The 17346-nt window shown below is 41.4% G+C and overlaps 1 protein-coding gene across 1 annotated transcript in view; it reads left to right on the forward strand.

Moving 5' to 3' along the window:
* TSPAN5 (tetraspanin 5) overlaps positions 1-17346 on the forward strand; it is a 255111-nt gene that overhangs the window by 203706 nt on the left and 34059 nt on the right. The window contains exon 2 of the mRNA XM_006872950.1: positions 3466-3516. Coding sequence (XP_006873012.1) covers positions 3466-3516 — 51 coding nt within the window. The remainder of the gene's footprint in view (positions 1-3465; positions 3517-17346) is intronic.

The raw sequence follows: 17346 nt of genomic DNA on the forward strand, positions 1-17346 counted from the left end.
ATTTCAGATTGAAGAAGTTGGTAGAATTCTTCTATTTCATCCTCACTGGCTTTAGTGGTTGGTGCATATATTTGAATAATAGTGGTATTAACTGGGCTTCCCTGTAGGCGCATTGATCTTATCCTATCACTTACAGCATTGTACCTCATGACTGATCTGAATATGTTCTTTTTGACGATGAATGCAACACCATTCCTTTTCAGTTTGTCATTCCCGGTATAGTAAACCATGTGGTTGTCAGATTCAAAATGGCCAATACCAGTCCATTTCAGCTCACTAATGCCTAAGATATTGATGTTTATGCATTCCACTTCATTTTTTACATCTTCCAGTTTTCCCAGATTCATACTTTATACATTCCATGTTCCGATTTTCAATGGATGTTTATAGCTGTTTCTCTTCATTTTGATTTGTGCCCCATCAGCAGATGAAGGTTCTGTGGTCTTTTCTCCCACGAGCTTAACTCCATTCACATCATCATGGTTACCTCTACTTTGAGGAGGCATCTCTTCCCCAGTCACATTATGAGTGCCTTTCAACCTGAAGGGCTCGTTTTCCGGCCCTGTATCTGACAGTGTTTCTCTGCTATTCATAAGGTTTTCAGTGACTAAAGATTTGGAAGTAGTTCGTCACTCTTTCTTCCTAGTCTATCTTTGTTCATGATTAGGAAGGGATTTTCAGCAGTGACATGCCCACCCTCTTCAGCAGCAAGAGACAGTTAATCACAGTGCCCCCTGTCACGACAATCTACCCATTGTTTGTAGTGTCACTGTGGTCAAATACTGGATCTGGTATGCATTAGCTAGGATTCCTCAGAGAAATAGAACCAATGGAAGTATATACGAGGAGGCTTTAAAAAGTTCCTGGGAAAGTTCTATGACCTTTTAATTCTATTTCCCAAGAACTTTTTGAAGCCCTCTTCATATATGTACGTGTGTACATGTAGAGTCCCTGGGTGCCACAAATGGGTAAGCACTAAATTACTAACTGAAAGGTTGGTGGTTGGAACTCACCCTGAGGAACCTTGGAAGAGCAATCTCCTTCCAAAAGGTCAAAGCCTTAAAAACCTATGGATCTACTCTGCAGCACATGGGGTCGACATAGGTCAGAATCAAGTTGACAGTAATTGTTTTTTGTTTTACACACACACGCACACACACACACCTATGTGTATCTTCCTCCCTCCCTCCTTCAGGCAGTAGTTAATATTGTAGGGCAGGCTGACATACTTAAGACAGTCTGGCAGGCTGGAAAATTAGGCAGGATTATCTATATTACAGTCTTGAGGCAGAATTTTACCCTCTGCTGGAAACCTCATTTTTGCTCTTCAAGCCTTCAGTTCGACTGGGTGGTAAATGTTAATCCCGTCTTCTAAACAGCGTCACAGCAACATTTAGACTAGTTTGCTTGAGAAACTGGACAGTATAACCTAGCCAAGTTGATACATTCGATTAACCACCAAAAGGGGATATACCCAATGTTTGTGAAAAGCTCAAGAATTAGAAAGGCCTGTCATGGGCTAGGTTTGGTGTCATGTGTGTGAAGTTGAAAGTTTAACTGTGTGCTCCCATACGTTCCAGGTCTGATTGGATCATGTGTATTTGTGAGTTCTTACCCTATTGTTAATAAAAATAAAACAAAACCCACTGCCATCAAGTCTCTTCGGACTCTTCGCAACCTGGTCTATGATTTCCAAAACTATAATTTTTACAGAAGCAGAAAGCCACATATTTTTCAAACTTTGGGACAATCATCTGGAAAGTTGTACTTTCAAAGCACCAATATCTTTTTCTTTCTGTTTTGTTGGTTGTTTTCTTTTTTCATTTGCTTCTTTTCTCTCAGTCCTGCTCTTTTTCCAGTCCTGTTTGGATTTATTAACCACTGTCTACAAGTATCAGTAACTAACTCCTGCTACAAATGGTGAACACCTCCCCAAGTAGATGGTTGTCAGATTTCCCTAAAATTATAAAGAGTAATCATGCCCACTCATGTTTTATCTGGGCACCTCTCTTAGTGGACAGACAGCCTTCCTGACATTTAACTTAATCAAGATGTCAGCTAAATAAACAATGTGCACTGCTAACATAGGAGTCCTAGTGTAGCGCTGTGGGTTAATGCACCAGACTGCAAACCCAGTTTGAACTGCAAGATTGGCAGTTCAAACTCATCAGCTGCTCCTCGGAAACCCTATACAGGATCGCTATGGGTTGGAACCGACTCGACAGCACTTAACAACAACAACTTCTGACATCGGGCTGAAACTGCTTGTCAGCCTGCCCAATCTCCTTTCACTTCATTGTTTGGAAAGGAGATGCAGAATTGCTACTGATAATAAAAAGAAGGAATAAAATGTATCTTTCCTCATGGCCAGTTACGCTCAGTCTTGATCATTGAGCTCTTAGTGGGTGGACAGCTTTGTACAATGTGTCATCAAGTCTGTGACACCTCAATTATAAGGCAGTCTCTTGTTTTAGGCACAATCAAGGGGGAGGAAAGCCACCCAATTAAACTATGCGCTACTGTGGATTTTGAGACACATTCCAATTTCTGAGATATGAAAATGTAAGGGGAAATTTGTATCTTAGAGCAACTGAAATATACATGGAGAACTAGTTAAAATGGAAGTTCCCCTGGCTACTGACTGATTTCCCTCCTTACCTGTCCCAATACGCAGAGGCTATATGATGGAACGGAGCAATTATGATGCTTGGTGATTGCTAGACATATGGAGATGGAGTGCTTCTTTGTATTCGTCTTTAACTCAATCCTGCATGTTGCCTGTGTACTTCATGTTATGCATGAGGTGCTGGAATGGAGTTAAAATCAGGAAGAGTTGTGGAAGCCTTCAGAACGGTTTCTAAAAAGTAGAAGACTCTAGGAATCTTGTCTGGATTGCATTGGACTTTTCCTACCAAGGTCAAGCATTGGCATCTACATTTGAAGAAGTGATAATGAACTTGTTGAGGGATACCTGGGACTTTTGCATGCCCTCTTTGACGTGACAGGTTTATAATGGTATGATGGGGAGAAGAGAATTCCCAGCTTTAGGGTTCTATGCTCTTCTAAATCCTTGGCCCTGGTGATCCATTTCTAGTGAGCAGACTCAGATTTCTGGGGGCACTCCATGTTGTCTCTCCCAACACAGACAGCTACACCGTTATTGACGACTTTCATTTTATTTCAGGGTCTACTTAATTATTATTATTCATAATCTGAATGATTTCTTAGCACCAAGTATCTGCAACTCTTATTAATGCCTCATAATTTTAGACAAGAAGATTATGATATTTCTTTTCCTGGTAAAGACTATGGTGAAGATTCTATATTTCCTTTCCTGGTCAGAATTTAGAAAAAGCTATTTCCCAGCCAAGTTAAGTGACAAAAGAACATTCTTATTTGTATTTATAAAAACAAGATATTTACCCTTATACTTAAGCTACTTTTAATTTTTTTTTTTAATTTCAGTTTCTGGGAATAGCATTTCTTGGAATTGGACTGTGGGCATGGAATGAAAAGGTAAGCTGAATATAATAAAAATGCACACATTTTGGTTGTTAGAGGCTACACATCACATACGTTGTTTCATTTCCTTCTTTGATAACTGCGGACTATCCAGAAACATGACTATAATGAAAGGAAGTGTTCTTGGATGATAATGCTATATTCTCTAAGATTGTTTAGGAATGCAGCCTAAATTGATGACTACATCAAAATAATTATAGCATTAATAATACACATGGAGAACATGGATTGGAATTTTATCAGTTAGTCTGAGATGCACACATTCCTTTGCTCTGACACAGCATTTTAAATAATGCTTAAAAGTATCACTAAGCTACTTGTGGCTTTTTTTCCCTTGTACCTTGTTTTTATTATGATTATTGTGAATTGAGTGAAAGTTACAGAGCAGATCATCAGTTTTACATTCAACAAATTATACGCTTTGTTTCATCTCAATGATTATAGCCCCCTCCATGTAACATCCCTCATCCCACTTACTCCCTGTTTTGTTTTGTTTTATAAATATCTTTTGAAGGATAATCTTAACCATAAAAATGATTTTTTTTAAGTGTGATTATTATGTGACCAACCATTAGCATGTGATACAAAGAACTATATTTGGACCTCAGTTAAACTCACTGTTAATGAGAGAGTATGTCTGCTTGGCTGCTGACTATAAATATCAGGAATATTCAGATTTTATGATCAAATATAGCATAATTAAAGGAAAGATCTGGAATTGTGGAGTTGTGTGCCCTGAGTTACCGTGGTGATGCAATCTTTCGGGCTGCGTGTGCTCTGACTAACACATTCATGACAGACAACTCTACTCTGTGTCTACTCTCATCTGTGTCTAGTTCTCGTCTCAACTGTAACCTCTTCAGTTTTCCTCTACAACTTTTCCTACCGAGGTCAAGCATTGGCATCTAAAAAAGAATATGAACTACTTTTTTCTTCCTCCTTTGGAAATGAAATCGCTTACAGAGAGAGGTTTATCTTACCTGGTATTTGTCTATTCAGCAAAGCTTTATTATCTCCCACCTTGTGAGAGTGAGGAAGTATATGGTTTGATTAAAAATTGTAAACTCTGAGTTTAGTTTAAATTTCCTCAGAAGACCATTCTCTTATCTCTCTGGTATGATGCCCTTGAGCCTGGCCGAAGCCTGAAGCCAAGAGTCCCTTTGAAGTATCGTGTATTAAGAAAGAGAGAAAAACTAAGAAGATCCAGGAAACAACAGCCCCTCAGATGCCAGCAACAAAACAGTGTTCACATAGATCCTATGAAACAAAATTCAAAGTGAATCCTGAGCTTTGAAAATGAACCACCTTCTATTTATATAAAGAAAGTTCTTTTACAGAATGTGTCCTGTTTTACAGAAAAATGAGCCACCTTTCAGCAACCAGAATAACATTATGAGACAGGGAAATGATTTATATATTGTTTTGATGTTGTTAACTGCCATCAAGTCCATTCTGACCCATAGCATTCCTGTATAGGGTTTCTGAGGAGTGACTAGTGAGCTTGAACCACCAACCTTGTGGTTCAAACTAACTTTGTAGTTCAGAGCATTAACTCACAGCACCACACCACATTAAGTGAGACAAGTTAAGGTCCCCAAACAGAAATAATCTTAGCTCCAGAAACTTTTTATGTTGAATACTGGTCTTCTTTTGGGTATGATTATCTTCTTCCACAATTTTTTGGTAAGCTTAGAGATTTGTATTGGTGGAATTTCAGAAATTCCACTTTTAGAAGCTCTCTGGCTGGTTACATTACCAGATAACACAGCTTTTTGTAAATCCTCTTTTCATAAGAATCCATTTCTATCTGCTTCGAACAGATGTTGGAAAGCATTAAATGAACTAATTGTTTCTTTGAGCAATAAACAGACAATTGGTTGTTTTGAAGGGCTTTTTTTTTCTTTCTTTCTTTCTCTTTTAAGAAATATAATTATATTTTTGTTTCATCAGTTGCCCCAAATGTCTCTTCTCTGATAAAATCACAAATTTCTAGAACTGACAGCATCACACAGATACCAAAGAAAGAGGGCGATGCTGTCTTTGAGAGGGAAGAAGTAGCAGTTCAGGGCCACTCTCAGCAGATAGAAAGTTTCTCTTAAAAGTTGAAATTACTTGTCTTGGTGAGGAGAACTCAAGTAGAGGCAGCAGAAGGGAGAGGACATGTTCAATCATTCATTTATTCATTGATTCAACAACCAGTGTGGTGAATACTGGCCACATGTCAGGCACTGGTCTGAGCCCCAGACATTAAGTATTGGATGATGCAGAACCCCTGCCTTCATAGAGTTTGTATTCTAGTGAGAGCATCTGACAATTAGCCGTTAACCAGCCAAGTAGAAACATGAAATGAAGGTAAGGGTTAGCTAGAGAGTGGTGGGAGAAAGGATGTTTTTAAAGTAGTTGGAACCTACTGAGGAGGTGGCGTTTGAACAGAGACCTGGATGTAGTAAGAGGAATCCATAGAACATTCCAGGCAGAAGGATTAGCAAGTGTGGTGAGCCTGAGGCAGGGACTTTGTGATTCCAAGGTATAGCAAGAAAGCTAGTAGGGCTGGAAGGGAGAGAACACGGACAAAGAGAGGAAAGCAGCGCAGTGAGAGAGGCAGGCAGCGTTCTGCAGAAGTCTGGATGCATCCAAGGTATGTGAGGGAGCCTCCAGAGTGTTTTGAGGAGATGACTTCATCAGGTTTTGGGGGCTGAACAGACTTGAGTTGAATACTGTGTCAAGTTATCTAGTGCTGTTGTAGTACAAATTGCATAAACAGGTAGTTTTAAAGATCTGAAATTTAGTTTTCACCGTGTGGTGTGGCACTGTGGGTTAATGCGCCAGACTGCAAAGCCATTTAAATTGCAAGGTTGGTAGTTCAAGTTCACCAGCTGCTCCTCAGAAACACTATACAGGGTCGCTATGGGTCAGAACCGACTTGATGGCACTTAACAACAACAACAACAACATAGGCTAAAAGTCCAAATCACAGTCTCAGCTGTCCAAACCATCCATGGTTCCTTGGCATTGCTTGCCTTTTGGAAGATCTTCATGCAGCAATTTTTACCCATGTGTGTGTCTGTGTCTATTCTGGTCTTTCTATAACTCATATTTGGCTATATCAAAAAACCCTATTTCCAAACAGGACTACACCCACAAGTATAAAGTCCACAAATTCAGCATACGCAATTCAATTAATAATATGTTGGTTCCTTCATTTATCATTGATGTGATTCTGGGTAGTTGATTTCTCTGAGAGCATTGGCCTTGTGTGTGCAATGGGGCATGGACATTGAACTGACCAGATTGTTGTGAAGATTAAATGAGTTGGATAACATGTGACTTAGGCCCTCAGCATGGTGCCTAGTAAAGGTACCGCCCAGTGCATGCAGGACTCCCTTCCCTCTCCCAGTACATGACTATAGCATGCCGCAGAGGCAGAATGGTTATTTATTTATTTTTTCTTTTTCTTTAAGTTTTTATTGTGGATTGGATGAAAGTTTACAGGGCAGACCATCAGTTTTACATTCAACAAATCATACAATTTGTTTCATCACAATCAATGATCACGTTCCCCTCCATGTACCATAAGTAACAGTATTTCTGTCTATTCACTTTAGCTCTTTAATAAAAAAACACACACACACACACACAAAAAAAAAACACTCAGGCATATATAATAATTGATACCACCAAAGGGCACGCTCTGAAAGTCTGCCTCATGGCCACCATCTCTTAGTCCATCTCTTCCCATGAATCTGGAGTCCTCAGCCGCTCCCCGTCTCCATGTCCCCATCTCTGCCTCTATCTCTCCTGTCGCCGCTTCTCTGGATAAGGGCCTGCATTCCACTTGTGCTCTTCTCCCTTGATGGTCCTAGGGTCCTCTGTTTCTGGACTGTAAGATTAACTACTCCCCTGTTTTTGTTACAAAACTTCTACCTTTACAGTTATGACAGTCGCAGTTAGTCCTGATAACAATTACTCACTATTGAATAATAAGAATCTTATCCCCATCTCTTTTAACCAAACCTATCTAGACAAGATGACACCTATTCAGTGGGGACTTCTTCCTCCACACATTCTTAAATTAAACTCCCTCTTGAAACCTTGTAAGCCAGTCACTTCGTGCCTTTATCTAAATGTCTAAATTGTCCCTCCCTCTATACTCTGTGTATAGAGGGGATAACATTGATACTTGATGTGAAGGAAGACTCCTTCCCTATTTGTTGGTATTTAGAGTTACTACCTCCATGAGTGGAGTTCTGGTGTGGTGCTGTGGGTTAATGCACCAGACTGCAAAGCCATTTAAACTGCAAGGTCGGCAGTTCAAGCTTACCAGCTGCTCCTCAGACACCCTATACAGGGTCGCTATGGATCAGAACGACTCGATGGCACATCACAACAACAATAACAAATCTCCATGAGTATAGGTCAAGTTCATCAAATTGTAGCAATTTACCCTTGTTTCCTTTATCAAAAAAAAAAATTTTTTTTAAATCTTTCTCTAGTTGAGTTCTGATTACCGAGGCTAGGTCAAATGGATTGTTGTTGTTGTAAAGTGTCATCAAGTCGGTTCCGACCCATAGCAACCCTGTATAGGGTTTCTGAGGAGCCACTGATGAGCTTGAACTACCGACCTTGCAGTTCAAAAGGCTTTGCAGTCTGGTATATTAATCCACAGTGCCACACCAGGACTCATGGTCAAATGGTACTGTCTGCAAATTTGGGTGTTCTTGTGCCTCTCCCCTCACTTCATATCAGTTGGCTGCTTTACTCTCAGCTCTAGCCCTCTATGGCGATGTCCTTGTCCATGGGCTCAGGTGTCCACAGGTCTCGCCACATATTGGACCAGCAGCCCTTCTCCTTCTTGCTCTCATCTCCAGGTCAATGGGAGTCAATGGACCGTGGTTGAACTCAGACCATTTCTTCATTGCTGCCTTTTCCCCTCTTCCACTCACCAGTAGACCAACGTGCTCACCAGCAAGCTTACATGCTTGCTCATGTGCTCCCTTTGAGTTTCAGTCTTAGAGGGGGGTTTGTCCTGAAGGAACTTGATTGTTTGCCTTGATGGCTTTCCGGCGAATACCTTGCTTATTCTTGCAGTAGCCAATCATACTGCCATTTTGCTTTGGGTTTTTCCTGATGATCTTTCTTTGAAGATGCATCTTCTGTCACTCTAGCTGTTCCAGGCTGGTCTGCTTGTCCTTTCTAGTGTGAAAGTCCCATCTCAGAAGGTTCTGGATGGGACTCAGGATTCCAACTAATGTCCTATACTCTGCAAAGGCTCCGCAAGAGGGATGTTTCACTGGGCAAGTTCTAGAACCCCTAGAATCAGTTATAGGCTGAAGACGGGCTAGACAGTCAAGCATCTTAGTATTATTGCCCCTCTTCACACTATGCCTAGATCCCTGTATCACAGAGCCCTGTTGTTCCAAGGTTAAGCATGCATCACTATTTACCTCTGTCACACTTAGGCCATGCAAACTTGTCTCAGTGTTCCCCCATCTACCTTGTTCTTCCACCTCCTCGTCCTTCTTGTATTCCCCTCCCCAACATCCGAACTATGATGTGTCTGCATTTACTCTGTGCTCTACCATTGCCTCCCTCCACTTCCCCCAAAACTCCCCACCCCAGCCCCACCGTTGTGGTTACCTTATATTTCTTTAACTTTTCCCTCCATTTAAGACAGTTTATTTTATCCTGTAATTTATCTGACCTTCCCACCACCTAGATCTCTGTTCCTCTGCGTTTGTAATTGTTTTGATCATAGACTGACTACCCAGATCCTCTGAATTTGTTCTTATAGTTTTATTCTGTTCTCGACTCTTCCATTTGTCAATTGGAAGATGCTGCCACATATGTCAGTCTTTGGTTGTTGTCTGTTCTTGTTGGTTCTCTGTCCACAGAACTCCTTTTAGGATGTTTTTCATCACAGGGTTGGCTTTGGCAAAATCCTTTAGCTCCTATTTATCCTGGAATATTTTGATTGCACTATCATATTTGATTGACAGCTTTGCTGGGTAGAGGATTCTTGGTTGGCAGTTTTGTTTTTTTTTTCTTTCAGGGTTTTGTATATGTCTACTCATTGCCTTCTTGCCTGCATGGTTTTTGTTGAGAACTCCAAGCTTAATCTGATTTGCTTGCCTTAGTATGTTATATTTCTCTTTTCCCTAGCTGCCTTCAGGCTTCTGTCCTTATCTTTGATTTTGGAGAGCTTGATTATTATATGTCTTGGTGTTTTTCTTTTAGGGTCTATCGTACCTGGCATTCATTGAGCTTCTTGGATGCTTTTTAGGACGTTAGAGAAAATTTCTTCCAGAAGCTCTTCAACTATCTCTTCTGTGGACTTGTGTGATTGTTCCTGTTCTGGAATGCCTAGAATTCTTAAGTTATTCTTCTTCATGCTGTCCAACATGAATCTTGGACCTTCTAAAGATTTTTAAATTCTTTTTTCTGTTTGTTCTTGTATCTTAGTGGTATTGAGAGATTGATCTTCTAGCTCACTAGTTTTGGCTTCCATCTCTTTAATTCTACTCCTTTACCCTTTCAGTGTATTGTCCCTTTCTGATATTCTATTACTGATCATTTGGACCTCTTTTCTGTAGGTTTGAATTGTTTCCAGTGATGTTATCTATCTTACTTGATTGTTCCTGTAGTGCTTTCCTGACATCTTCCTTATTTTTCTCAACTCCATTGTAAAGTGTTTTGATACATTTTGTAATCATTTTTCTGAATTCCATCTCAGGCACTTCCAAAGCCTGCCCTCTTTCCAGTATGGATTGTAGGTCTACTTCTAGCTCATTTGTCTCAGTCACTTTATCTTGTTTCTGGACATGTGCTGATATGGTCATCTGTTTCTGATTTTGGTGCATAGTCAGTGGTTATCTGTGGCCTTAAAACTTAGATAGGTATGTGTTTTGGTATTTTTTATGCTTTCTGATTGCCTCAGGTAGTATCAGGAGATGGGCTTCCCTTTCACTCTTCTTCCTGAAAAATTTCAAGATGCCACTGCTGGTCATTATTTAATTTTCAGGATTTAATTTCCAGCCTGTTTCCTTTTTAATCTTCCTGCCCTGCTCCACAACCACCATTCAGGCCTTTTTCCTAGTGATAAACAGTTCAGGGCCAGCTGTGGCTGTTTTGCGCTTCTGTTTGGTTTTTAAAGGAAACTGTCCTTTTAAATTTTGAAGAGATCTGTGCACATGCGTAATAGAACCCTCCAAGGGTGGGGGTGGGGTGTTCACTCACTCAGGCACCCCCTCTAGTCACCAGAAGACAGGTGCACAGACAGCAAGAGGCCAACGAACAGATACGAATAAAAGAATGTCCACGCCTTTATCTCCATGGTTCTGTCAGCCATCCGTGGCTGCTCTGATCCTTCCCTGGTTCAGTCTTGTCCAAAATGGCCACTCAGGGAGCAGCTGAATGCCTTGGATTAGAAAGCACTGGATTTCTTGCTTCTGCCACAAACTCCATTATCTGTAAGCCTTCCAACTTTCTAAATATTCCTTTATAAGTGGTTCATAGTTCTGGGACCATGCTCTGAGCCTGCTTGGTCTAGTATTCTATGTTGTTGCTGACGGAGCTCCTCACTGCACTTTCACCCAATCTGTCATCTTGTTTGTTCCCAGAATGGTTAGTTTTTAAGTCATCTCTATTTTTTTTTTTTTCTTAAACGTTTTATTGTGAATTATGTGATAGTTTACATGGGAGAACATTCGTTTTACATTCATTCTATCAAGTCATCTTTAATTTTAGGAGTGTTCAAGGCTCTTCAGTTTCCATGGATGACAGACTTAAGTTTTGTTTGTGGGGTCTCTTTAGAAGAATGAGACGTTAATTGATTGCTTTGGTAACTGTAAAGGATCCTCTTAGAAGCCCTTTTGTGTTAACTTTTACAAAATTTGGGCAAAACCTCTGATAGGATGATGTTCGAAAGTGACCATATCCAGTTGAGGGAGGTTGGCAGTATGAACCATAGTGTGAATTAGAAAATTCCACAGCTAGGGATGCAGTGGCATTGACTTTCAAGGAAGCCTTTGTAAGATAAGCACTGGACTGTGAACCACAGGGTCATTAGTTCAAGCCCACCAGCTGCACCGCAGGAGAAAGTTGAGACTTTCTGCCCCCACAAAGCTTTTCAGCCTCGAAAACCCTACACAGGGTCACTATGACACTAAATACCAACAACAGAGGATAAATGGGAGTCCTGACATGGTAGTACAGGATAAGCACTGGACTGCTAACCATAAGGATGGCGATTCAACCCCTCCTGCCCTCCATGGAAACCTTATACAGGGTTGCTATGAGTTGGAGTTGACTCAGTGACACTTAAAAACAACAGCTAGTAACAAAGACAGGGCTGGAGAAAGGTAAGCTGGATTATGTTGCTTTTTCCTCATATGCTGTCCATGCTGCTTGTGAGATCCCAGTGCTGATCACTGAGCTGCAGCTCACTGAGGGTCCCCAGTTCACTGCAGACCCAGATATGAAGCCTGGTTTACCTCATCCACTTGATGTCTGGGTGCTTTTCAGAGTCCAGTGCCAGATTCCACGCTCGCTCGGTAATGGTCAGCCCACCTCTCCACCTGCTGAGACTGCCATCCAGCTCCTTCCCCCTCCAGTCACCTTCGTTTCAGCTGCATATTTTGATCTTCCTCCTCCCTCCGTTTCTTCTTGTGAATCACCGGTGCTACCTGGGGAAGGAGTCCTGGTGTGGCGCTGTGGGTTAATGCGCCAGACTGCAGAGCCATTAAAACTGCAGGGTCTGCGGTTCAAGCTCACAAGCTGCTCCTTGGAAACCCTATACAGGGTTGCTGTGGGTCGGAACCGACTCGACGGCACTTATAATAACAACAACACCTAGGGAAATTCTGAATCAGTAGGGCTGGGGTCGAGGCTCTGTTTTAACAACCTCCTGAGTCATTCTGATTACAATCAAGTTTAGTTATCACCGATAAATGCCACTAATATGGTGAGTAGGAAAAGACAGAGCCCAGTGACCCTGTCATTAGAAATTTGCCTTAGACTTGGCATTCATTCAGTACACATGCCCTTGGGTGTCATCGGTCAAGTAGCTTCTCATCCATCTACTTGTCATTGTGTCAGTCTGTTTTCTGCATCCTGTCTTCGAAGAAGTGCAGATAGACTGTATTCTATATTTTCTTTGGATTTGCTAGCCATGGCACTTAAATGAACCTGGTAATTTCTTACTGAATCTGTGCTGGGTCCTGGTGCACACATCACTTTCCATTCTAAGTACTATGAAGCCTTTATCAGTAAGTTGTTGTTGCTGTTGTTAAGTGCCTGTTTCAACTCATAGTGTTGGGTTTCCAAGGAGTGGCTGGTGAGTTTGTAGTTCAAACTGACCTTGCAGTCCTGCACTTATCCTACAGTGCCACACCAGGACTTCGTTTTATCAATAAAACAAGATCCAAATCATGGTTTAGCACTCCTCCCTCCCTGAAGCACTTTTCTTGCTTGACTTCGGGTATATCATACACTTTGTTTTCCTACTTCATTATCAGACTAAACTTTATCTTTTCTGATTCTGTCTCATCTCCCTGGACTCTAAGCCCAGGCTCTTTCCTCAGATCTCTTCTCTTGCATACTCCATACTTTAGAATGTCTCATCTACCACTGATGACTTCCAAATTTATATATTTAATCTAGACTTTGTCTGAACTCCAGACTTGGATAGCTTACCTGACCCCACTTAGATGACTAATAGGCTTCTAAAATGTAACACATCCAAAACAATACTAATTATCTCCTCAAACTTGTTCATCCTGTTGCAGTAAATAGCGACTACACCCTTCTACTTGTTCAGGTATCCTTGATAGCCTTCTTTCATTTCTTCTTATAACACATTGAATCCATCAGCATGTACTGTCTGCTGTACCTTGGAACTATATTGAAAGTATGGTTTCTTCTCATCACGGCCACTGTTACACCCTGGTCTAAGCTACTACCATATCTTGCCAATGTTTTGGTGCAGAAGTTTTCCCTGCCTCTGTACTTCCTTGTACCTCACCCCAGGCCCATCTCCATGCAGAAGCCAGAGTAATCCCTTTAAAATGTAAGACAGATTCTACTTCAATCCTCCAATGGACTGTCCATCTCATTGAAAGTAAAAATTATATATGATGTCCTACTACCTGTATCCCGAGGTGCCTATATGTTGCAAACTATTTCTGCTTGACTGTTTTCCAGCAGAAGAAACAAGCTGGTGATCTGTTTCCATAAAGACTGCAGAAATTCCTGGGGGTAGTTCTACTCTGGAAGACATTAGGTTGCCATGAATTAGAAATTTACTTGGTGGCAACTAACAAAACCCACCACCACAACTTACTTTCTCCTCTTGTGCCCTGTTTGGCCTGCTCCCCCCCCCCCTCCCAATTGTTCTAGCCCCTACCAAACTCCTTGGTATTCTTCCAACATCCTAAGCATGCTCTCCTTTAAGGGCCTTTGCACTTGCTCATTTCCTTCCTGGTACACACTCCCTCAGATACCCACATTGATACTTTTATTTCCAGGTCACTGTTCAGAGGTCACCTTTCTCATTAGTCCTCCCTGGCCTGGCTAAAGTAGCAACCTTTACCCCACACCCAGCCCTTCCCTGTGTTCTTCTCCTCATAGGAGAATCAACTAGTCTGATTCTTATAATCAAGTCATTTCTGTCTTTCTCACTCAAGGAAAGTAAATTCCGTAAGCATAGAGATTTTTTGTTTACTGTGAAATTCCAGTATCTAAAACATTAACTGGTACATGTTGTTGTTATTGTTGCTAAGTGCCATCGAGTTAGTTCCAACTTATAGCGGCCTTCAGGAGTGATTGGTGGGTTTAAACCACTGACCTTGCGTTCATTGCATTATCCTGCAGTGCCACACCAGAACTCCAAGTGGTATGTGTTGTTTCTGTTAAGTGCCATGTAGTTGGTTCCAACTTATAGCAACTCTGTATAGGGTTTCCAACCCTGTATTTCAAACTGACTTTGCAGTTAGTGCTTTATTGGTGTTATTGTTTTATGGGCAGTGGAGTCAATTATACAATTCATAATGACTTTGTATAAGGTTTCTGAGGAGTGGCTGATGAGCTTGAACCACCTACCTTGCAGTTCAAACTGACCTTGCAGTCCAGCACATTAACCCACAGTGCCACACCAGGATTCCAATGCTTTATTAGTGGGTTGCAAAAAATGCGTGGGGGCCATGTCTGACTTCCTCCAGTTTTACAAAGGAGAAGGAGAATCATGCTCTACATGATCCCAAGGCCTATCCCTATGAGGCAGAGGACAGACCTGTTCCCACCCTCCAACTTTCTTTACCCTATCCTGACACCAACATTCTTCCCATGCCTCTCTGTACTTCTCTGCTCAATTTGATAATCCCTTGCAATGGCCATACAGCTAATACTCAAGATTATAGAGTTTATTTAGGGAAGTCAACAGGATGTGATTCAGGATCAGAAACAACTCATGATACAGCAATTCCCCAGCCAGGAGCACCTCTTCTCAGCCATGCCTCAGACACCCCTCTCTCTGGTCCTTGGCTTCTCAGGCATGTGATCCCTTAGCCTCTGCCCTGCTTTGACAAGTGTTACAAGCTTCTTCAGCTCTGCTGATGAATGTCCAAAGGGCACCCTATTCTGCAAGCCAGCCTTCTGCCTGAAGGTCCTCAGCTTTACCTGTTCTGTGGGCCAGGAAGCCTGCCACTCTTGTCTCTTCATGTCACTGACTCTGCCACCACCTCTGCTTCTCTGCACAGAGATCATGAAGTCCAAAGGACATGCGTGACTCGTGGCACTTCTTTCTTAATGGTCCTAGGATTGCCTATCTCTACTTCTGAGATGGCTTCTTTTAAACCTAGCGGGATGACAAAACTTGCCCATCTTCATATTAGAGTCTCATACACCCTATTTGCATATCCCACCCAATCATTAAGGAGCTCTGGTAGCGTAGTGGTTACGAATTGGGCAGTGAACCTTAAGGTCAGCAGTTCGAAACTACCAGCCACTCCGTGGAAGAAAGATGAGGCTTTCTACTCCCGTAAAGATTTACAGCCTCGGAAACCCTGTACAGGGTCGCTATGGGTTGGAGCCATCTCGATGGCACTTAACAACAACAACCCAATTATTTGGTGGGAGTTACAAATACTATGATAAAAGAACCATAATTCACTGTACCACACAGGTATTCAGAAAGTATTGTTTATGGCAGAATGAGTGAGCCAGTGAGTGATGAAGGCATTCTTTTAAACCTTGGTTATTTTGTGGCTTGCATCGTTCGTTCAGTTATAGAAGTCTGTTGTCAACTCAGATCTCTAGTAACAATTCCTACAGTGTAAAAGGAAGTAAAATTAAATAGTTTCTGATGCCTGACTTGGTTTCAACGTGGTGTTAGAAACAGTAAATCTATAAATTCTAGATATCACTAAAGAAAACAGCTCCTATTTCTCTCTTAAAACTAGAAATCTATATCTGATTATCTCATTTCATGGAAAAACTTGTTAAGTGCTGTGGAGTCAGTTCTGACTCATAGCGACTCTGTATAGGGTCTCCAAGGAGCAGCTGCTGAGTTTGAACTGCTGACTTTGAAGTTCAAACCAACCTTGCAGTCTAGCACTTATCCTAGAACACCACACTGGGACTCCAGTTGAAAAACTTAGGACACTTATTTTTTCAGAAGATCTGTTTTCCATTTTGCTCAATGTTATATTTATTACTAATTTTTGAGGAGGGGAGCAATGAGAGCATCAGCAGCAGAGGTGTTGTGTGTGAAAAGAAAAACCCTGCTTTTCAGAGTTCCGAAAATGCTCCTCCCTGAATCTCATGTGAGTTCTAGATTCTGGGGGCTAGGACTACATTGTCTTTGAAACTCCTTGAGCGCAGGAGCCTGTCTCCTTTGCGCTTTATACTTTTCTCAGTCCAGTGTCTCCTACCCAATGTTTATACAGAAGATGTTTGTAGACTAATGAATGAGTATATTTAAAGGAGCCGTTACACATTGTAAAATACCACGGGGGGGATAATAGCACTTAATTAAGGAATTTTGTTTGGCATTTCCATGATCTCTGGAACTTCTCATTTTAAACTTTGTGAGAACATTCTGTTTCAGGGATGGGAAAACTGAGAGTCAGAGAAGGTGAAGCAAAAGTCTGGCCCTCTCACTAATTCAGGGCATACACAGACGACCAAACATTTTGACAACTACACAAACACAGGTAGACAAAATAGATGAGTGGGACATACTAAAAATTAAAAACTTATGTGCATCAAAAGATTTTACCAGAAGAGTAAAAAGGGAACACACAGAATGGAAAAAATTCTTTTGCAATGGTACATCAGGCAAGGGACTTATTTCTAAAATATATAGGAAACTACAACACCTCTACAAGAAAAAGACAAATAACCCAATTTAAAAATGGGCACAGGACATGAACAGACACTTCACCAAGGAGGAGATCCAGACAGCCAACAAACATATGAAGAAATTTTCACGATCACTAACCATTAGAGAGATGCAAGTCAAAACAACAATGAGATATCATCTCACACCAGTAATAACAGCAATGATCAAAAAAGTTGTTGGCAAGTACTGTGGAGTCGGTTCCAACTCATAGTGACCCTGCACAGGGTTTCCAAGGCTGTAAATCATTTTGGGAGCATAGCGCCTCATCTTTCTCCCACAGAACCACTGGTAGTTTTGAACTGCTGACCTTGAAGTTGGCAGCCCGACTCGTAACCACTATGCAGAGAGGACAATAATGTTGGCGGGGAAGTGGAGAGACTGGGACACTCCTGCATTGCTGATGAGGTTGCAAACTGTTCCAACCTCTCTGG

The sequence above is a fragment of the Chrysochloris asiatica genome, unplaced genomic scaffold (genome assembly GCF_000296735.1).
Source record: "Chrysochloris asiatica unplaced genomic scaffold, ChrAsi1.0 scaffold00216, whole genome shotgun sequence".
Classification (NCBI taxonomy): Eukaryota; Metazoa; Chordata; class Mammalia; order Afrosoricida; family Chrysochloridae; genus Chrysochloris; species Chrysochloris asiatica.